The sequence below is a fragment of the Anoplolepis gracilipes genome, chromosome 3 (assembly GCF_047496725.1).
Source record: "Anoplolepis gracilipes chromosome 3, ASM4749672v1, whole genome shotgun sequence".
Lineage (NCBI taxonomy): Eukaryota > Metazoa > Arthropoda > Insecta > Hymenoptera > Formicidae > Anoplolepis > Anoplolepis gracilipes.
In genome coordinates, this window is record NC_132972.1 from 6,173,441 (window position 1) to 6,197,891 (window position 24,451).

Consider the following 24,451-nt stretch of genomic DNA (forward strand, 5'->3'; position numbering starts at 1 on the left):
CGAAAGAGAGGCGTGCGTGCGAGAGAAGGGAAGCGAGAGGGTCGAGGAGGCGAGGTGGTCCGAGTTGGGTAAGGTGAGGGCTCCTATACGGATAAGTACCACTCACTTCATTGATTCGTGCGTACGCCCGCACGTCTGTCAGTCCATCCTCACTCACTCGATCCTCGCTCACTCGCCCGACCCGGTTGCCGCAGACACTCGCGTTGTACCGAGAGTACAACCGGTACAAACACCATCAAATCTTGCCGTCGCCGCCGCCGCCGCCGCCGCCGCCGCCGCCGGCGACTTTAGAGGTCTCGAGGTCACAGGCAGCGCAGCGGTGCAACCAACGCGTGACCTCTGTGCGGAGATCTGGGAGGGTCATCACTCGCGTCTCTCACGGCACGGTATCGGGTTCTGATTTGTCGATTGTCCCGATCCCCCTACGGGCGCCCGTAGGGCCTCGCCTCGGCGATGATCAGTGCGTGCTCGGACCCTTCGCAGTACCGGAGAACACAGAGCTCGATCGGCGCCGGGACCAAGAAGATGACCTTGGCGCACGTCGTTAGGATCTCGGTGGTCCTCGTGTTGCCGCCGTTGCTGCTGCTTGTCGCGGATGAATCGCGGGCGCAGGCTTATCCCCGCGAGATCAAGCCAGGTGAGCGGTGCGGTGATGGGTGCATGCTTTTAACTCATTAGAGACCCATTAGCGACTCCAGTCGCCATGATTTTTCCTGCTTCTAATAAGATTCCTATTCAATTTAAATATCTACGGTAAAACGAATTAAATTCACTTTTATTTTGACTATGCAATAATCAAAATAATTGCTGTAACAACAAAAACGAAATAAAAATAATTATTGTAATACTGTGGACATAAACATTTTAAATTAATGAAAAAATATTGGACACAAATAAATTATAAAGAAATATGTTAATCATAATCATTACAGTCTTGAAAAATATTTTTGAGAATAACGAAAAATATTTGTGCTAGCGATTTGAAATATTTATTTTATACAAATTATGCAAATGAAACGACGTAACATTTGATTATACAACAATTTTAATGAAATAATAAAAATTTGCGTTGCTTTTCCATCATCGCGTTCGATGTTATCGTTACATGCATGCCTATAAATCTTATAATGCTTCCATATATAGATATCATTATATTTTAAATGACCGTGAGTCTAAAGCGATATTTTTTCCCATATGTCGTGAGAGTATCTATCTTAACCATTGTTTTCGCTCGAAAGATTTATGGATCATCTCTTACGCAACTATAGGGTCCGAGTTAATACGCCATTAACATTTTTATCGAATTACAGTTAAGCGTAAATATATAATTTTTTTAAAATGATTTCTTTAAAAGAAAGAAAAAATATGTATATAAATATATTTTTTTATATAATTTAAAAATATACATATTTATTTTATTATATATATATAGTATGTATATATGTATAATGTATATAATTTTATATAATAATTTAATAAAATTTTTATGTTATATATACCCTTTCATACTATGATAACAATAATTCATAGAATAGTCTATTTTTTAATTTTCTATCTGTCTTTAATTTCATAAAAGTTAAAATATATTTATTAAACTCTAGCTATTATTATTCCCATAAAAATTTTCAATTCAACATTTCAATTATCATATTAAAATACACATATACCATTTAAGAAACCTTTCGTTCGATTTAATTACGTCCTTCACTTACTTTTAAAATAAGAATGTTCTAAATTGCATGGCCTTCATTTTCGTCGCGTGGCTTTGATTAATCGTACTGCCAGAGTGAGTGGACGGATTTTCCTGGATTCTCATTCGGTCGCGGCCGCCCGGCCGGATTTCCATCCTTGTTCGGCTTTTTCGTGCCTTACATCTATTATCTCGCGTCACTTTAGCGGTCTCGGTACTCGTTCCCTTTCTCTTTAAAGCCGACCTTCTACCGTAAAAAAAATGAAACCCATAACAACACCTTCTTTGCAGCAACATTATGTCTCTTGCTTAATTACTGTTGAGAAACACTTTTCTGTTTATCACAAAAATATTCAATTACGTAAAATAATAAAAGTGTTTTTATTATAATTTTAAGTTTTCTCTCTCACTTTGTATGTAAATGTATATGCATATATAAATATTAAAATTTAGATATATAAAGAGATTTTTTTAATTTGCTAACTCTTTAAAGAGAATATATTATTTCTTAAAAGTTACACATATATAGTTTAATATATATAATTGTTTAATTTAAAATGCTGGATTACAAAATCTTTTGAATAATTTTGTAGTATGCGATATAGGAACATTTATATTTTTCTTCCATGCATATTAATTATTTTATATGTATATTCCATAGTAATATATTAAAAATCACTGAAAACAATCAATTTTAATTGTTCTATTGATAAAATACGATTATTTGAGATTTCTCTCAAATTGTTTTCCTTTTTTTCCGATTTACTCGAATCTTTCCTTCTCTTTCTCCTTCTCACTCTCAGATCATTTAAGTGATTCTTTTCTTCACTTATTTTGTGCCGAATGGATCTTATATGAATGTCCAGGCTTGACTGGCTCTATATATCATCCCTCTTAGAAGATTTCTTCGCCGACGCCCTTCGCCGACGTGACCTCGTACCAGATTCGTGATATCTCGCGTAAGGAATTTCTTGGCAAGAAACAGTATTGATACAATGCCATTACTGATTGTGAGTTGTGCCAAAATGTTTGGCTCATCTTGCGCCATGACGGAGGAGAATCTTTAAATTATCTTTACTTGTGAGCGCCTGCCATCTCGATAGATTGTTCATTAGACTGCACATTGTAGCAAGCAAGCTCTGTGGATTAGTCTTTCCATGCATTTATTACTAGGCTGATAGAGGTTATAATTTTTTAATTACCTTTTTATACAAGAAATAATTCATGAACTTTATAGTGTCGTTTATTAAAACTCGATGAGGAGAGATGGAAAACATTTTCAGAAATTTTTCATTCAATGTACTTTCTCATATGTATTTTTTTTCACCGGTATATTATTTTTTATTCTTATTATTTAAAAAAAAAATAAATTTTCTGACTATATATACTCATAATAAAATTGTAATGACGTTGTGATTAATATACAATTAAAATGAAAAAAAATGTATTAGTCGATATTTTCGTTATTATACATAAATATAATTTTAGATCACGTGTATATTAGTAAGTAATTAGCATATTGCAAATATTTACGATATGAGAAAATAGCGAATAATCTTAAAACAGGCGACTTGATAGAAGGAATCATGATTGTTCAACAAGAGAAATATGACGGTATCGTAAAAGCGAATAAGACTAGTGAATAAGGTAGCAATAGCCAAAGCCACAATCTTAAGAACGCCAATCCATCACTCGGGGGAAACTATGCGAGCTATCGAACGTCACGTGTGCTATTCGCGATAGTCCGTTAGAAAACGATAAATCTCTCGAGATGTCAACGAAGGATCATCGCGAGAGAATGCAGTCGACAAACTCGATCCGGCACTCGTGGCGACATCAGTCTGTAAACGATTGTCGATTGTAATATGTTGTAACACAACATGCAGACATTTGTCACGTGCCAATTGGAAGGATAGCTCCAATCGGTAGCGGTGACATCTCTCAGTTTTTCCACCTTTTTGACCCCTCGGTAAAAACTCGAAATAAAGACGATGCTGTCGTTGTCATTGCTAAATTACATCCTGCTGGCGCTTCGTGTAACTCCTCCTGGCTATACGTCGGTCGTGCCGAACTTCGATATGAGAACTGTCCGGGTTTATTGGATGTCGCATATGCGACCAAGCAGCTGCTCTAATATCTCGTTCTCCTTCTCTCTCTCTCTCTCTCTCTTTCTCTCTCTCATCTCCTGCCAAAGCGGATACGTCGCTGTCGCATTCGATGAAGTTACTAGTCGGAAGTGTGAACGGATGGATTCACGTCGGTAGTTATTACGTATCGCGTTGGCCATTTCGAAAGGAGTCAAGATTACGTTACACACGCGTGGCTCGAGAAAATTAATTTTTTTCTCTGTAGAGGAAACATATAATTCTCTATAAGGAAAAAGTTTTTTTTGTAGATACTAATATTCAAACAATGTAGCTCGTGCGCTCGTAATTATTTCCATGAAACAATAATTCTTTATATTCGCGCGATAAAAGAACATTCCAGTTTTATTGTACGCGAGAGCTCTTTTGTCTTAAAATACAATTATTGTGAAAGAAACTTATTCCACGTCTATCGAGAGATGAAAGACAAGTCGCAAATAATTCTATTCCGCCTAAGGCATCCAATCTCGCCGCGGGAGTACATTTGCACATCGTGTGCAAAGTACATCGACACGCTAGGAAATAGAACTGAAAATATTAAAAGGGACTTCAAAATTTTCTCCGTATTTAATCCAGCGTAATTAATACTATAGTTTGATTATACGATTCGCCGCGTGAATCGTACATAAATAACGAAAAATATTAAATAATATTTCGACCCTACGGCAGTAATGTGATTGCATACTAAATTACTTGTCGCAATAGTTGCGATCATGAATGAATCCGCAACGCGGAATTTTAGTAAAACAACAGTGATCCAATTATCCGGTTTTTTATTTATTATCGTCAGTGTTTGTTAATTCATCGCAAAATAACAGATCCCTTTAGTAGTCTCTTTGTTCCTCAATAAAAGTATCTTAAAATATTTGTATCTACAAGTATCCGCCAAATACATCTTATATTATCTAAAAAGAGAAGGAATAAAAATGTTTATTGACACTTTATATGACGTCACTTTTCATCGCGAGAGATTTTAGCTTTGAATAATGAATACTTAGAAATTAAGAAAGGGAGCTTAAATCGTGAAAACATATTCACGTTCCTACGCTAATAACTCGAAAATGATTGATGCCGCAGTATTTTCAGGAGAAAATCAACTCCGATATCGTCGAAGAATCTGTCATGAAAGATTGATGCGCGTTGGGAGCCACGCTGATACATTTTTCTCGATATTCTATACGGGCGTTCGCCACAAAAGTCCTCGTCATTGGCAACATTGTCGATCCCGACGTACGTTCGCCGTAAACTCGGGCAATTTCCTCGTGCCACGATCACCCGGTATGCGCTCTCTCGATGTCCACCCTAATTACCCGTACTGAGAAAACATAATAATGCCAGAGGATTGGCTTGGAAAAACTAGTACAAAGTATCCGTTGTCGTGGCTCCCGGCGAACGCCCGTCGTGTCGTCCGACGAGCTTTCAGTGCGCAGGGGCGGACTTTACGACAGATTATTATCAGGGAAAATTTGTACAAGATCTTTTGTATGAGAACCTGCGCAGCCGTTCAACGACGGAGGAATAGGAAAAAAAAATGATGGAATAAAACACTTTTCGATAGAAAAATTATGCAATTATATTTTTAGACTTGACACAAATCAAATATATGCCTAAGATTGATATAATAATTTCAAATAATTTGAAATAATTTCAAGTAGATTCGAATGTATCATATTAAGACATAAAGAATACAATATCAGGGATAATGAAAAGGTTTTTGAAATACGTCTCAACCCCTTGAGCTATCAGGATTTTTTATTTTTCTTAGACTTTTGATAAGCTCCAGGCAACTCCGCCCCTGTTTGTGCGGCGAATGAGTTTCTTCTGGTCCACGTCTGACTAAATGTTGGCAGCTGCCATCGGGCGTCGATGGTCGAGTGCTCACCTCCGCTACTCGCATCCGGTAATGTTTGGTAGCAGCTTGCCGGGTTACTTCAAGGAGTAATTGCCCGTAATTGCGCGTCCCAAGGTGTAATGCACTTTGAGTTATTACTTGTCGTGGCTGCTGCTGCTACTGCTGCTGCTACTATGAGAAGTGAGGTGATTGAACTATCGTAGGGAAGCAACAAGCAGTTATTGCGTCGAGTTACAAAGTGCAAACTGCGACAAATTGAAATCACGGAATGTCGGATTATGACATACACAATAATTTCTTCATTAATGCAAAATCCAATGGAGTCATTGCACGAAGATAAAGTTGACACACACACACACACACACACGTTCATCATATATAAAAAGCGTAAACGTAAGATGAATAATTTTGATAGTATTTTTCATGAAAATAATAAATAAAATGAATTAAAAAAGTTGACTGATGGAGCTGGATGTTGTATTTTTTTCTCTTTGCAAAATACATGATTTAAATAAATTATTTAAATGTAGGTCGCGTGTTAGATTTTAAAAGAAATATATGAGCCATTGTAAAAAATGTGTGTCGCAATAATTATATTAACAAAGGCCGCTCGATAAATATATTGACATCTATCAATATCGGTTTTGTTATTATTTTATATGCTTTAGATTTTCATGTTTTATAGCAAGAGTTAATTTTCTCTATATAAATGAAGAAGCAAAAATTACATAACCGTATGCTGTAATACAAGGATAATTAATATTGTTATAACACACTGTATCATATTTTCGTGAAAATAATGATGCCTGGGCGTATAGTGCATTGAAGTTAAAGTTAATGAAAATTTGTAATGATATTGTTTGGATTAGCGATACATTATGCCACATTGTGCTCAGTTCTTTGTATAGTATAGGGACATAATCTCTATTGCAATTTTCGTAATATGCATTGACAACAGGTGGGAAGGGTCCGCTGATCGCTTTGAGAGATTACTTTGTTGAAAGCTTCTAATAAAAATGATGAAAATGTATCTTTCCTTTCAATAAGAATTTTTCGACAGAAAATTCCGGATCTGTAAAATTTCGCTACACGTTTACGTAACGTCGTAATTTTCACGTGAGATAAACATACGATGTGTTATTGTAACGGAATCCTCCCGGCGGGATTCAATGAAAATTCATAGCAATCTTGCATCGATGTTATTGAAATTACTACGTATTTCCCTCTCCCTCCCTTTCCTCTCTCTCTCTCTCTCTCTCTCTCTTTCTCCTCGTGTCTGCGACTTTTTTCTGATGAAAAGAATACGTTTCCCTCGGCACCGGCGCAACGGTAGAATGGAAATGCTAGAATCACGTTAGTGGAAATTTTACGGTACGCCTTCGAGGAAGAGTGTATATAACGTCGGGTGAATATTCATAAAGTCTTCGCTTACATTGTTTACCCGGCTCATTGTGATGGAGAGAATTCCACGATGGTTGCCTAACCTTTCGCTCGCAGGATCGGAATTTTTGTTCAATATTCATAATGACTTAATAGGGACGACACTATTTTTCCATGGCGAGGAAAATTGTGTAATTTCTACAGGAAGCGTTGGCAATGAATTTATTTGTGCAATTCCAGCTACTGTTATGCAATTACAAAATGCATTGCACATTTTCCGCCTTTCTCTATCTCTTTCATTATTATTATCATTAGCTTATTATTAACTGTTTGTATCCGTAATAATATAATATCACACTCAAAAAAATATTTTACTAATGTAGATAGATTTCTAGATGTTTCAATTAAAATTTACCGCTACTTTTTGTATCTGTTAGAATATTGTTTGTCACGTATAGAATTTATAGCAGCAATATTCTAGCAATACCTCTAGAAGATTTAGATCCCGTTGCCAAATATTAATCACAAATATAATTGTCTTTGACAATAGGCCTTAAAGATAGGCATCGCAGAAAAAAATTTTTCAGTTTAAATTACACTAATAATATAGATATAAATTCTGTCATTTAAATTGATTAAGTGAAAAATATATGCAGTATCACAATATTTGCTAATAATTTATCTGTTACAGTTAATTTTTTACACCTAGAAAATTTTTGTTCAAGTTGCAAGATCATTTTTTTTGAGTGCATCATAAATAAATAATAAATAACAACATTGTATAGTAGAATATAGAATACAGATTAATAATTTTCTTAGCATTATTTTATTCTTATTTATATTTATTTATTTTTATTAATTATTTATATATTTATTTATTATTAACAGTCAGTTTTTCTTTTAAATTTACACATTTTTTCATTTAACTGCTCTGACTATTGTAATAATTTTAATCATAATATTATAATCATAATATAACGATCATATATAACAATAATGTTTATATACAACAGCATATCAAGTAAGTTTGCGTAATAATGCAATACACGTGCAGCGCACGTACGTAAAAAATCGTTGTTACCTACTTAGTGCGTCAATACAAATAGTTTTACTCTTCTTGTTAATTACTCTTCTTTAAGAATATAGTTTAATAGGTTAAATCAATCAATCTGGGACGCGCACGTGCAAAGAATTTATTTATATTTAATTTGGCATCGTCAAAGTGTGTGTTGCATCATGCAAGCCAGTAAAATCCGACATAAAACGCTTTTTCTCTCTATTGAAAACTTTAAGACGTTAATTAGTTGGCGTCATTACCTGGAATCATTCTAGTAATGACGAAACTAGTCTCCGTCGTAAAACTGCGCAACGAGAATTATTCTTGCTACTGGAGATAATTTGTAACGGCGGTTCTTTTAGATACGCGTGTGAATGGAACACAAGTATCTATCGCACATCTGTACACGTACAAAGACACGCATATGTACATATATATATATACGCAGTGTACACATAATTTAAAATTTTCGTGAGAAGCCCGAGGAGAGAGTATAATCCTCGCACAGTAACTGTTAATGCCTACCGTAAATTGTGTGCACACAAGAGGATAGACGGCGTCTAACATGCAAATGACTGTGTTCTTCGAAACTTAACTAGGTGTTAATTTGGTATTCACGATGCGTAGACGGAACGCTCGGCGAAACGCCTCGGTATGAAGGATCCACGCTCGCATTAAGTTGCAATTATCCTTATAAGTGTTAGTCGTCGTCGTCCGTGTTCATTAAGAACGTGCGTTGCAGTGTGCAGTTAAATAAACCTAAGTGCATCTCGAAGTTAAATTTAAATTTACTGAATTTTCTCAACAATTTATTTCATTTTATTTTTATACATATACAGATATCTTGTGTGAAATTATATATGCGATTATTCATAATGAATTATTATAACGAATTATATCGTCGCGGTGCGACGTGTTTATCCAACTAAAATTTATTTTTCAAATTCCCGAAGAATCTGGCCCTTTCAAAAGCACATCCGGTCGGACCGGGATACCCTGTAGAGATATAAATCTGTGCGGTAAACACGTATCGCGCATCTCGCCCGATTGTTTATCTCGCCGTGTCGTTTTCGTGGGTCACCAACTCGGACGAAGATTTCTTTCCGGCTTTATCTTCTGCCGGACGACAGTTACAGCTTCGTGAATAGTCACGGGATGTCCACAGGATGGCCGTCGTATAATTTCAAAGACCTTAAGGCTGACCTGAGTCAACAAGTCGTGGCATTCGTGGAACGTGGGAAGCAGAATGCGCCTGTAGACACAGATACGCCAGGCTCTGAAATACTTTGCTTGGAATATTTCGAGACCCATCTGCGCGTTTCTCCTTTATAATACCGTCATTATTCCCTCTCTCCCTTTATGATATATTATGCAAGATATTTCGATCGATTTTAGATCGAGATTGTTCGTTTGAGATATATATAGAAGCGATTAAGGTATAATAATATAATAAATGAACTAATTTAGATATCAGATTTAATCCGATCTATATTTCAAAAAGCACTTATATACTACGAGCTATAGATATATATTATATTTTTTTTTTAAATGGATGAAATATTGGTTTAAATGTGCTGTTTATGATATAAGTTTTAAGAGGTATGTTTAGTAGATCTAATATAATTTCATATTTTATTTTTTTCTTTTTTGTCATTTATTATTAAGAAAGTGGATATATGTATAATTTACTTCTAAAGAAGTTTTTTTTTCTATCTTTTTATTCATGACAGCTTGTATCGCGAAACATATCTGAAGCACAATATTTCAGACATGAGTTGCTTTTTATGATGGAAAAAATAGTAGAAATATGTAGTCACGATAGAAGAAGTAAGGATTATGACTTAATTTTCTGCGAATACAAAAAAATGTTCACATAACCGTTAACGTTTGTAATAAATATCAAGAAACGATCGTTTATGATTTTTGCGGGTGGTAAATTCAAAGCTGGTCGGTTAATGAAGAAATAAAGAGGCAGTTATGAGATGCTACTTACGAGACTACGGCAGATTCTGGACGGTCGCGGTAGTTAAAAGGATCGGCAAGAACTCTATTAAGGCCGATTAGAAAAATGTTTAACTACTTTAGAAACGCTTAAACCGCCACACGAACTTTCCCACTTCGTGTCGCTCGGCTACGCTGATAATCCTGACATTAACATGTAATTAAGGCGGGCGAAAAAAAAAGGACGAGGACGGTGCGGGTTTGGTATTAGAATGGAGAGGCGAGGAGAGAAAGAAAGTTTAACTCTGTCGGAACGGGGCTCTCGATCGCCGATCGTTTGTTATGCCGCCTAGAGTTCGAAACGGAAGGAAGTTTGGCCTCGCGAGTCCCATTTACCGGCTTGAAAATTATGGTTGCTTCGTTCGTAACGAGTGATGCCTATGCTCGGTTAATCCATCAACTCTGTTTTTACTATCGATTGTTGTATATACAACTAGCACTCCACCTAGAATTATCCTTGTAAATATCGGCTCCTGACAATGCGATATCTTAAACTAATCAGAAATGTTTAAATTATACCTAAGAAATATACAATATTTATATTTTTTTTTACAAAATATATATAATTATTCTTACAAGAGAGAAAAAAGTATAAAATAATGTATCCAATTTAATATACGATAATATAAAATGATCACATTCTCTCAGCACATAATATTGCTTTCATTATTAAATTGCCGACTTTAAAAAATTTCTGTTAAACATTTCTAAAATTTTAAGAAAATGTAAAATTTCACAAATTTGTGTTGTGTCTCTTTTTTTTTGTTTTATACGATTTTTATAGAGTATCGAAAATTTATATTGTATAGTCCAATTAAATAAATTTATCAATAATCAATTTTTAAATGATTTATTATTAATAAATGAATAAATTTTGTTTTGTGAGATTGCAATATGAAACATTCACCGTGATGAAATCAGTTTCACATTGACAATTCAATTGTAATTATTCACAAATTAATAAATTGATATTGTAATTATGGTTGGTGAATATATTTCTATAGCTGAAAATAAGATTACACGGTCTTGATGGAAATTTCGGAAACAGTCAGTGTTAGCGTTGCCGCAGCAATTCGTGAAGATATAAAGAGCATAAACAACAAACATGCATGTCGAGAGTTGAATGAAATTTCCTCGAGCATCTCGTCTGCCCGAAATCATTCATCGCGAATAGCACAATACGAATTTAACCGCGAATATAGATGCACGATTTTGTTGCAAGCAGTTATTCAGGTCTCGCGCCACGTGTTGGTATAAAGTGTCTAATTATTCGTCGCATGAATAATTCACCTTGCAACTTAATCGAGGTCGAAGATCGTTCAGCGGGAAAGAAGAAAGCCAAAGGGAGACTTCCCAGCCAGGGAGATGGGGAGAGGGAACGAAAGCTACTATTAGCTGCTCCGTTACACGGCAATGTGAAAAATTAACGGCCTCGCCGACGAGTTTCCGTTCTTTCTCCCGCACGTTCTGTCACTCGTTCTTTCAAAGTATTGTTTCTTTTTTTCTCTCTCTCTCTCTGTTTTTTTTATAAATGCTATACGACAGATGCACGTGTGTTTTAGTGAAATGCGAAACCCGTCATACGACAACAAAAGAAAAAAGAACCAGCGGCGAAAATTGAGAATAAAAATGTGTCACCTGAGAATATATTGACAGACAGCGCAAAATAGCGGAAATATTTTGCAATTTTTTTTTTTTTTTTTTTTGGTATCAGATAAATTAATCTCAGATACATTTGATAAATAAGTCGATGATTAATTTATAATATATAGTTATAGATTGTCAATTGCATAATTGACTGATTATGACAAAACATGTATCTTCTAATTAATTTAATATTGCATAGATTGGCGAAATAATAATTCGAAAGCATTAATATAAACGATAAGAAAAAATGATACATAAAAGAATGATATTTTTATCCTGTTAAATTGAAAAATCCAACATCCGAAATAGAAAGAATTTTTTCGTCAAGTATTGGCAATTGTTATCGTAAAGAGAGATATATCTTTAATAGTTACGCACACAATTATCATTTATGAAATAATGTAAATCCAACGAGGAAACAGAAATTATCGGATAAAATTGTAGGCAAAGTTTCGCGAGAGCGCGACGCGTTAATTATTATTAATTAAAAATAAATTACAAATTAATAATTAAATCGCGTCGAACGTTCGGGAGACGGTGTGTTTTTTTTTTTTCGTTCGCTGCCGTGATTCATTCAGTGATGCCAGAGTCATTTTCAGGGGGGCCGTCACACGCGCACAAACACGATCACGCGTCTCCCCCCATCCGCGGTTGAGTCTCGTCCAGGTGTGCAGGTGAAGCCGATGTGCCGTGGGGTCACTCATTTATCATTGCATAAGATTCAGAACCTGTTCCGGTCCATTCATCGCCGCTCGCTCGTATATACTTTCGAAAGTGACTCGTGGGACGGGCTATGAGAGATGTAGCTACGTACGTGCGCAGTGGCGTAAGTGTGAATGTACATTTGTTTGTAAAAAAAAATGATTCTCCTGTCTATTCCGTGATTATATAGTAATAAGCACAGATGAAATGAATTTTATTTTCCAAGAAAAAAAAAAAGTTAATTTTTATTAACGAGTATATAATGATCGAAGTTGATTAAGAGTTTGACAAGAATATCGGTGGATAATTTATTACTCGTTATATAAAATTTTATATTCGTGTGAAATGGTTTTACACGTCATTATGCTATAATATATAGACACACAATATAATAAAAGATTTGATAATATATACTGATATTCTCAAAGCGGTAAAAATTCTTTTTTTCTTTAAACATTAATTCATATAATTTCTAATACCTAATTAAATGACAGTTAATTAAACAAAAATGGTGAAATAAACCGTTAGGAACCGCTAAAGCTACGATTGTTCGTACTTATCTCGCGATGATATCGATGCTATAAAATATTTTGCGATACACGTGAGCGTACTATATTATATATATATCGCCGTTACGTGTGACTGCGGTAAATAGCTGCAATTCCTGTTTGGACAGTTTGGATTATGCGACAAGTTATTCGTTAACCGCAGGAATACCAGCCTCGAAGACCAACGTTTCATGGTTGTCTCGATCAGTTTATAATAATGTCTGTTTGTAAGCTCACGCGTGATCCAAATAATACAATGTAATTTTAAAAATTCCATGTCCCACTAATGAAAATGTAAAATCGTATATGTTAAATCTACTGTAACATATCTGTATTGTGATATATATGTTTTCAAAACATACAAATATTATTAGGATATCATATACATATATTATTAGGTATTTAAATGATCTGTAATTTGTGATAAAATCCAAGACAAGAATTTAATTGATAATTTTTTTTATATTATATAATATACAAAACTATTAAACATGTAAAATACATACAAATAAAAATATATGTCACGATATACATATACATTCAAATATGTGACGTATAAAATTATAAATTAAAAATCTGCCTTGAATTTTATCATGAATCATAGATCGTTTAAAGAGGTTTTAAAGATAGAAGAGTGTTAATAGAAGAGTGATGAGATATAATCATCAAATATACATTATTGGAAAAATTATATAATCTTATTAATTTAATTATTAATTTTGCAAGAGGCGATTAATAATGTAATTTTGGTTGTATTATTAAGTTATATTTACGCAATAATTTCAATTTAAAAACATATTTAAATGATATTAAAATATGGCTTGTATAATTATATAAACATTAACAAGTAATATATAAATACAAATGTAAAAGTATATAATATTTTAAAACGCGATTGCGCGCGAAGCCAGTGAATGAATATGCGCATCCCCTTTAATTCTCGAAACGAACGATATTGTTCCACACACACATGCGTTATTTTCATTCCGATTTTGCCCGAAGTGTAGAATAAAAGAATCCAACGATCTAGATATACCGATCTGTTGGTGATTTCTTCTATTTTTCCGATCAACAAAACAAGAGAAACAACCATCAGAACGATATTTCATTTCACTGATCGAAATAAAAGATGCGGGCAGTATCAACATACTATGCACATTTTTTCAGATGACGATAATGATAAAAAATTTAGATTTCAAATTTTTCTTTCAATTAGCATTGCTCCGAAATAACGCTCGGATTTGTAATCGGAATTCTTATCCGATCTCTGTTTTTAATACCTTAAATTCAAATTTTTAAATCAATAACAAAAAATTAATCTTTGGATATAACTAAACAAACAGATTAAATAGACAATTTATGAGAAGAAAAAGTTATCTAATGATTAGTCTTATCTTTTACAATTATGTAGTATTTTAGCAAGTAAGAAACCATATATATATTTAGGAATAATTTTTATTCTTTTATCGCCTCCCCCCCCCCCTTATTAGAATATTTATTCGATAAACTATAAACAATGTTGAAAAATTTATAAAACATGAATAAAACAACAAGCCTAAACATTCTCTTTTATCAGTCTTTCATAGTAGCACACGGTTAAACTCATAGTCTGAAACGATATGTCTTGCCTACGTTATCTTTGAAATTTGTCTTGTGTACGCATCTGTTTTGATTAAGGATACTTCATCGTCGCTTTGGCGACGGACGATTTGTCACTGTCACGTGTTTATATTTCGTAGCAGGGACAGATGCATTTCGCGACAAATTTTTCTATCGTTTGAATTAAATATTTTTATCTTCTTTGTTTCTATTAAGATTGATATCTTAATAGAAAATGTTCTCATACATTACGAGTAGTATATAATATTTTTCTTACTTTCTCGAGAAAAAGTGAAAATTCAAGACAAAGCAAAAGAATATTGAGATAATTCTAAAAAATATTTTTTATATTTCATATATAAATTATATGTCTTCTGAAATGTTAATTCCGCTGAATATTCCTGATTATTATCTAGTAACAGAATTCAATTCGAATATAGTTAACAAAGGTCTGTCGAATGCAATGCAAACATTTTAAAAGCCGATTTACGTGCCTGGCAGTCGTTCGTAACACATTTTAAGCTTCGAGATGCAAGCAGCAAGTCAACAAAGTCGGCAATGCCTGAGAAGTCGGAAACGTGAGCATTAATCCTTAATGTTTGCGATTCTATGAAGGAATCCTTTTCGCGATCAGAAATTTTACCAAGTTGGTCACATAAATTATAAGGATATTATTTGTAAATTGCATGTTATTATGTAATTATAACATTCGCAAAACACAGTACTTTTTTTTTGTTCGAGGCACATATTTAAATTCACGTTTTTCATTTATAAATGTTATTTATTAAATGTTAATAATTAATATTTCAATTCTGCATTATTTTGCTAATATTTAGCAAACATTTTATTTGACAATTTATTTCGCGAATATTAAGAGTACGTTTCTTGTACATATTTAGAGCTGCAATATTTGAATTACAATATCAAAAATTATTATTTCACACAGATGTGCTCGGACGGACAGACAGAGAAAGAAGAAGGATGAAAGAGATAGAAAGAGAGAGAAAGGTCTCGAATTAAATTGTGGTAACGGGCAATACAATTTCATCGCAGAGGTGGTTCGTTCGTTCGTTCGTTCGTTTATTCGCGTGTAACATATCACGAATTCGTTAATTATAGGTTGCCCTCTTACTTAACTACTCGAAAGCCCTCTTGCCGTCGTTCAATGTTTTCCAACGGTAAGAATCTCGGTATCCGGTTGCCAGGTGGCTTTAAGCAGAGTCAAAAGTCGTGGGTAGGCCACGGCTCATCTCTCCTCTCTTCCCGATCTTTTTCTTCCTGCTCCGCCGCCTTTCGTCTTTTCCTCCTGTCAGACAATCTCCTCGGCTTCCTATAAGGCCAAGGTCTTTTATCAGGGAGGTCGTACCGTTGAAAGTAAGGAAAAAAGAGTATTGCCGCTGGTATATCCCTTCTCGAATCACTATTTGCAATCGTGACTCAACAGAATAATTTTTTACGGGAGAAGTTTGCTTTGGCATTAAACTTTTTTTTTACATGCCAATTTCTTTTTTAAATGTGTACCATTGTCTTTTCTGAGATAAAATTATTTTGACGAGAATGTGGCCTCGCTCAATCAAACTGGGTAATAACGTATATCGTCTGTTTCAAAATGTTGAAGAGAATGTTTAAAAAGTATAATTTTTATCAGTTTTAAAGAGAAGGAGAGAAAAATATATCATCTATCTTTTTCTATTATTTTTCCAATATCACACAAATTATATCATGATTATATAAAAATCTGTTAAAAAAATAAAATTTATAAAATCGATTTTTAATTGAAATATGCGCTCTCTCTTTTCGGTCTGTCAAACATTGTAAAAGAAATAATGCTCTGAGAGAGTATCTTGGCTATATGAATTTAAATTCTCAAAAAAGAGCGAAGACTCATATATAAATATATAAAACATACTAAATTTAAATGTCTGTACAGTTAAAAAGTATCATATAATATTTTTTGTAACCACCTTACAGTGAGTCGATTTACATTATTTCAATCTATTTCTATATATATATATATATATATATATATAGAAAATTATTTTATATTATTAGCTTAATTTATAAATTAATTTTAAATAAATTGCAGATATACATATATATGTATATATTTAAAACAAAATATATAAAACTTTTTTTTATATATCTGATGGCTACAAAAAGACCTTGAAAATGACATATATTTAGTATTACATTATATTCTAATACAGCCTTTCATGTAGAATTTTTTGCAGGTGTTCCGTATTTGTCGTTATTAAAACATGTGGCATCCGCTTTAAAGAATCTCGGGGGGCTGCGCGGTTATTAATTGGACGCGATCACGCGATATTTGCTCGCGATACGTCGACCCACCGCGAATTTACCGTCCTGCACGAACTGATTTATCAGGGAGGACCCGATTTATCAGTGTGTCCCAGGCACAGGCCCGAATGGAGATCGACACGATTCAGAAACCGATTGGCCAATTTCGCCCGCGCGACATTCCGAAAGAACGGGATTGCGAGTGCAGCGATGCACTCTGTTTGCAGTACACAATGGATTCGTAGACTCTATTTGTGATCAATTTTTATTTAACCGTATTTAGTTTCGGCTTTCCAGTGCTGTGCGGTTTTACAAAAAACGCATGATCCAAACGATCGGCTTACAGTAACAGCATCTATCAAGACAAGTTATTTAAAATATCGAAAATATTAAATTATTTATAACCGGCTAGTTTTGTTCAATTGTAGAAATATATATGTATATATGAAACTGAGATAAATATCGAGAGCTTTGATGATTTTATTTATTTTCTATCTTAATTTTTATTTTTATTATTTCTAATTTGATATTTTTATTATTCAATGTAACCAATGATCCAAAGAATTAGTATAACAATTAAATTGTAATACTAACAATTAATTGTTTATTTATTATAATATTATATAATTAATAATTAATTATGTTTTATATATTCTACATTATTTCGATTCAAAACCTGAAATGTTTATTTGCGCGTAAACGATAGTAAAACAGTACATACTTGATGAGTAAATATGACATAATTCGGTCAGCCATCGATTACGCGTTATCATTACATCAAAATGTTGCATCTCTGTCTCGCGAGATAATCAAATTATCGCCAAAATATTTTTCTCACATATATTCTCATCATAACTTATACTTGAAAAGTTGTTGTTTTAACAACTGATACGCGCCTTTTCGAGAGAAATAGAGTATCTGAGAGGCTATCAACTTCCGTTCCGATCACAATTGCTTACCCATGGCGAATAGTCGCGTCCGACGCGTTTTCCGAGGAGAGGATTCAACAAATAAATAAATGTCCAGTCGGGTTCAAGTAAACAAAAGCTGCCGCGCAAGCACACCGAGTGCTTACGTTTGCTACGATTCTCAGAAACAACGAATCGAATAAAACTGTCATTACTTCCGACAGATATCGACGATCTTTGTCAAACACACGTAATAAATTCTTAAATTATTGATATTTTTCTTCAAAGAATAACGAACAAATCACCTTTACGATAAAACTTCGTTTGTTATCATAATTTAATTCGTGAAGAGGCTTTCTCTCTTTTATCCTTTTTTTTCTCCCATTATATTATCCTTCGGACATAGCTGTATGAAATAATAATTTCCGATATTATAATTTAAGTATTTCAGCATTAAATATGTATGAGAAACATGCCTTGTACATTTGTGGAATAACATATGACGATTAAATATGTGAAACATTTGCATAATTATTGCTTAACTTCGGGTAAAGAAAGGGGAGGAAATTCCATCTCTAAACATCGACCTGTTGACTATTGGGTGGAATTTTGAAGCACAAGTTCGAGTCCGAATTTCAAGCTCGAAATGAATTATAAATTGTTCGGATTCCCCGAGACTGGAGATATATTTGAACAATTAAATCTGTTCGAAATAATCTTTAAACAATATATTCTCTACATTGTAAACAACAAATAAGAGTTTATTAGTTTGTAATGAACTACTATTTTTATTAAAATTTTTTTTATAACTTCAAACAATCGAATTTGTGTTTTAATCGAAAAGATCGGTCACACGATTCGTTCGAAACTTTTTATTTACGTTCTTCCTAATTGGAACAAGGATTATCAGTAAGATAAGCAGCAGCCTCCGCGACGTTCACCAATTCTTTCGCTCACGTTTACTGCTTACCGTAGATCGAGTGCGTGCGTGTAATGGTTACGTTATGGCTTGTGTTATTCCGTCGAGGGATGTAGAACCGGGCGAGGAGGGCACGGCTGAAGGGAGAGATATGGATTTGAAGAAGAAGAGAGAAAGGAGATGTAAGGCCAGAGTTCGTTCCATTCATATCGTCGCATGTTCATACGTGATCGGCCGGCAGTGCATCGTTGCACTTGGCAGTGAGTGCAGAGAGAGAAAAAGAGAGAGATAGAAAGACGATGAGATGTCTCGATGCAGTGATGCAGTAACCCTCACGATTTTCTCTCGCGCGCTCAGAAATAGACGAGTCTTTTTTTTTTCTCTCTCTCTCTCTCCTTCTCTTTGCTCGAGAGTGCCATCGACTAAATACGTTTCTTTACGCTACTTAGAAGAGATGTTCATTGAAAACGCGAGTTTTAATAAAAATAATAATTAATTTCCAATATTAAAATCTTGAACATATATTTTAATTTATGTAATTGGAAATTAAATAATATAAGAAATAAATATTATGTATAGATAAATGTATATAAAATTCATAATAATTTAATAAATTGGTTCGAAAAAATTATTCGAAGAATATAGTATTAAGGGAGGGTTTCTATATTTTTTAACTGTGATAAATTACAGAAAGATTACGAAAAATAAAAAAAAATGCAAAAAAAGAGGCCTGACTGAGAGAATAAATGATAAGGATTTTAAGAAAATACCAAAGAATATAACAAAGATTCATAATTAATAAATCGGAAAAGACTAACACAACGAAAATAGTATTAAGGGAGGAATTTTTACTTTTGAATTGTAAATTACAAAGACTAAGAGAAATAAAAAAAAAAAATGTAAAAGAGAGGATTGACTGAGAGAATAAATTGTAGGGATTATGAGAAAATACATATGATAAAGATTCATAATTTAGTAAATCGATTCGAAAAAATTAAAACGAGAAATGTAATATTAAAGGAAGGGTTTCTATTTTTGAATTGTAAATTACAGAGACTAAAAAATATAACAGAGAGGACTGACGAATCATTTTTATACACGCATTTCCAATTGTAAAAATTCTAATCGATGCTTCTTTCCCACACTTTCACCTCTGATTGAAAGTGATTCTCCATTAGCGAGGGAAATAGAATAATAATGACTAATGACACGTGCGTTAATGTACGTAACACATCAACTTGTATTTCAGTGGATGTCATGATACCATGTGCACCATGCGCTAATTAAATCTGCAGAAATACTCGCACACGAGGTCGGCTTACAGTCGCTGCGAGACAACACGCGTCTCTCTCACGTTCGCTTACAAGTGTCTGTAACAAAATCTTGGCGCTGCAGTATCTCCTTGTCCAATGTAGCGGGATTAAAATCCTCTCGGAGAAGCGTCCTTCTCGCTGCTTCGGCGACGAGGACTTCCGGTTTTGCGCCATTAACTAACTTGGCTTGTTTCTCCGCCTGGTGCGGGCTTCTGCTGGCCAAGCCTGGAGTATCCTTTACTACCGTGGCTCTCGTACGGCGGTGCCGTACTTACGTTCCCGGGACTAATGACGGCTCCAACATCGTGCATGCTGCATCCATCCGCATTATGATCCTCGAGAATGCAACGAGAGGGTTAAAGACGTAAGCTAGAGGATCGAGGAGCCGGTTATTAGGCACGTTCTTGTCTTTGACGCATTTACGATGCATCGGTCTAACGGCGAAATAATGGCAGACGCGAAGATTAACGGCCTCCGAAATTAATTTTGAGAAATCAATTATGAAACGTTATATTACCATTTTTTCAATCTTGTGTGCAAGAAGAACATTAAACGTATTATTATTTTTTTTATTGTTAATAAAATTAATACCTTTTTTTAATTAAAGAGAAAATTTTTTACACTTTTTGATAGTGTATTAAGTAATTATCGCGTATCGTGTATCCATATACACGATACGCGATAATTTGTCGAAGAGTTAAAGGCGATTTGATAGATTACGTATTGAAATAACCAATCTTTTGAGGAAATCGAGCTTTCGGATACCATTACGATAATTTGACGTTTCTGTGAAATGCACGGCATACATAGAGATTGCGTGATACAGGAACGTGTTTTTGATATGCAATCACATTGTAATTTATCTGTTACTAGAAACAGAATATGTAAAACTATGATTGTAGAATAAAAGAGAAATTAAAATTCTATTAATATTCTGTCAATATAATTAGGTCAATCTTTTTTTTTTTTTTTTAATTTGCTATGAAAATTAAAAAGAGTAGAAAAATGAAAAAAGATAAAAATAAAACAAAAGGCTAAAAATAAGGAAAAATAAAACACATATGTGCAGAAGAATACATCTCAATAAATCGTGAGTGTTCCAAGGCATCAAAGCAACCAATTTTGGTCGATGAGGTTCTTCTATGACGCTCTTGCGAATTTCTAGTACACTATTACGTTGTTCTAGCCTGTTATTAATTTAGTTAAAATTAATCTTAAGATAATTACGCAATGTATATATATCTGCCTTTTCTCTAAAATTTCTACAGACTAAATGTCGCTTGTTTTTTAACATTGTTTTCTAACTACTTGATGCGCAAGATGATATCGCAGTGTCAATCCTGACTGATGACCCTCGGGCACTTTCATTGCGAAGTGAGTGCACGGTGGAATTTATATTGAAAATTCCATTTTCGGAAGGGTCGTCCTCGCTCACGGTCGAACGTGCAAATATTTCCGACGTTTAAGTTCACGTTGTAGTGATTTTTTTCGTTGCGTTTTCGTGCGCGCTTGGAATTGAGTGGAGCTTTTCGGCATTTTCCACGCGTTTCGTTTAAATCAGAATCAGATTGTCACGGTTAAAATTGTTATTTCCCATTGGGATTTAAAATCATTATTTACGTATCTTAAAATTTATTATGGAAAATGCACTTGAGAAGAAAAAGAATAATTAAATAAATTGAAAGTTAAAAAGTTAAATTAATTGGAAATTAAAGTGTTAATTTAATCTAATTTTGTTTTATAAATCTTGTATTAATTAGGCAACGAATCTCAAGTTTCCTTGAAAAATTTCGATCTTTCAAGTTTCTGTTTATTAAACAAATTGGGAAGAGAATTGATCAATTTAAAAAACTTCCGTATAACTTATAATATTTTAATAAGATAAGATTTATGTATTCAAGTAACCTTTTAAATTTTCTTTCCGAAGCAAAGCGCTTTTTCGATTATACGATTAGAATAGGGAATTGTTTTAACCACTATTGTTTTACTTTCGCTCATTGTTTTAACCGGTGCACTTCAACGACTGCGTTCTGTATCACGTACGAAAGCTTATAATTGTTAATTAACTGCTAATTGAATCTTATTAATCAGGATTTTGCTGTACATTCGTTGCGCATTCATCGGGTGTTGCTTTGTCTATGTTAATAGAGGAAACACGCGGCAGGTACAGATGCTGTGCATCCTCTCGGACTAATATAATACATTACACAAGACACGACCTGCTGAGATGTAAACTAAAAAAATTAAGCCAGCTTCATCTGATGTTTACGTATAAGCCACAAATTTATACGTACATACATTAGCGCTAAATAAAATAGTATCCTAATTTTTTTTCGTGCCCGAGTGTATCTTTAGATATTTAAATCTACATGGTAAACTTTATTGTTAAATTTTTTAAATTAAATTTTGCTAATGTGTCTAGCAATGTGAAGCAATATAAATTATTTATTTTTTATCACTCTGATTAAATACCAAAATTTCGAAATTTATTATAACAAAATAAAAAAGCGTAAGAAGTACAATAAAAAAAACCGTAAAAAATATTCACTTCTTTTTATCAAATATGCGTAAGCATCATAATTTTTCATCATCGAAATTATTTAAAAAACAATTAATAAATTATTGTATAAAAGAGCGCAAGGGGATATAGAGCCGAAATTTCGAGGACCTTATATACGCGCGTTTCGATAACCCGGCCAACACACTATAATTAAAGTTTCATTACGTAACGAAAATTTATACTCGCGATCGCAGGATGCAGATACCAGGGTCGGCGATATCAGGAAGGGACGGCTGTGGATACGTCCGAGCCCTGTCTGCGGTGCCGATGCACCGAAGGCGCATTGAGATGCCGGCTACGGGTTTGCCCGCGACTGCCGGATCCACCACCGACGGGCTGTCACGTTCGTTCACCGGCCGAGGATGAGTGTTGCACCGAGCTGGTGTGCAGCGAGCAACGTTAGTAAGATAATATCTCACTTATCGCTACTGGATTATTCTGTTGATAGAAAGACTTTTCGCGTTTCGCGAAAACGTCACGAAAAGAAAGTAGTTTCCTTCCGACGTCCTTTCAAGCTTCGCTGATCCCGAAAATTATTATTCCTTTTTAGTCTTTCTCACTTGCTCTTATATGTATTTCTCGTCTCGCTTTCATTCTTGAAATTACCGGGAATATTTATGGTTCGCTGTGTTTCAACGAGCAGTTTCGAACATTTCTCTGTTAATGAGAAAATACTGTAATCCGTTTATAACTATTATGGAACCGAAGGGTCTTTCTGTGAATGGAGAATTCAAGAAATTATAGAAAAATATTTCATTATATGGTCTTTTTTATATTCATACTTGTATGTTGTTATTTAAAAGATAATATTCATCATTTTTTTAAAATAATTTTTACATGAATTCTTTGAATTATAATATGTAATGTTATAATATAATATATTTCATTATTCAGAATTGAATGATTTATTGAATTATTATATTAAAAGTTGCATGAAAATGTCTATGTTTATATGTAGACATTTATGTTACAAATTTGTCTTGTCCACCTTTATATAATCTGTTGCATTAAAACATATGAAAGTTTCAACTCTGTGGCAAAGTAGATTAAAGAGTTAATTGTGATGAGTTAGGGGTTAAATTTATTATTTGACGTACAGACGATGTCGAGAATATGTTGCGGAGAGCCAATATACCAACAAATATAGAAGCTGAGAAGCATGCGCAACCTCACGAAGGTATATTTTTATTCTGTTGATTTTATATTTTGTTATTTATCTTCTCTGGCAAAAATGTCGTACAAATAATTTCTTCTTTTTAAGTTATATACTCACGCATACGCATACACGCATAACACAAATGGTATTTATTTAATAAAATGACAATTTGATTCAAGTTATTCTGTTGCGTGAAAAATAATTTATTTATAATAATCTAATTAAGTAATATATTCTTAATTAAATTAGTAACATGTTATGTATGCGTGTGTATGTGCACGTGCGCTATTATTTTTAATAATTTTCATTCTAACTCCATCTCTGGAAAGAGCGTCTGGGTAACTTACTTCTGCGGTAAATAAATGAGCCTCGTTACGCCCGAGTAAACTTGGGTAAATAAATTGAGGTAGATAGAGAACACTCGGGCATAACACAGAAGGGGTTAAAATGGCTCGTTACTGCTGAAACGAAAGTAATTTTAAATTAATTCAAGATTTCTTTGCTGTCGCAAAGTATATGTCAGTGCATTCTTTCATCTCTACACGGCGTACATTAGATTCGGTTTTGCTACATTTTACCGTAAGATAATAATGAAATTTTATACGCGTTATGGGTGTTGTAATTAAACCGATGAATGTGTGATTTTTTTGTTACTTTTTAACTTTATTTATTTTAAT

The 24,451-nt window shown here is 33.8% G+C and overlaps 1 protein-coding gene across 1 annotated transcript in view; it reads left to right on the forward strand.

The window, feature by feature from the left end:
* Positions 1-262: 262 nt before the first annotated feature.
* Positions 263-24,451, forward strand: part of LOC140663769 (uncharacterized) — a 38,150-nt gene continuing 13,961 nt past the window's right edge. Inside the window, exons 1-3 of the mRNA XM_072888222.1 lie at positions 263-637; positions 22,813-23,016; positions 23,718-23,795. Of these exons, the coding sequence (XP_072744323.1) occupies positions 454-637; positions 22,813-23,016; positions 23,718-23,795 (466 nt within the window). The 5' untranslated portion in view covers positions 263-453. The remainder of the gene's footprint in view (positions 638-22,812; positions 23,017-23,717; positions 23,796-24,451) is intronic.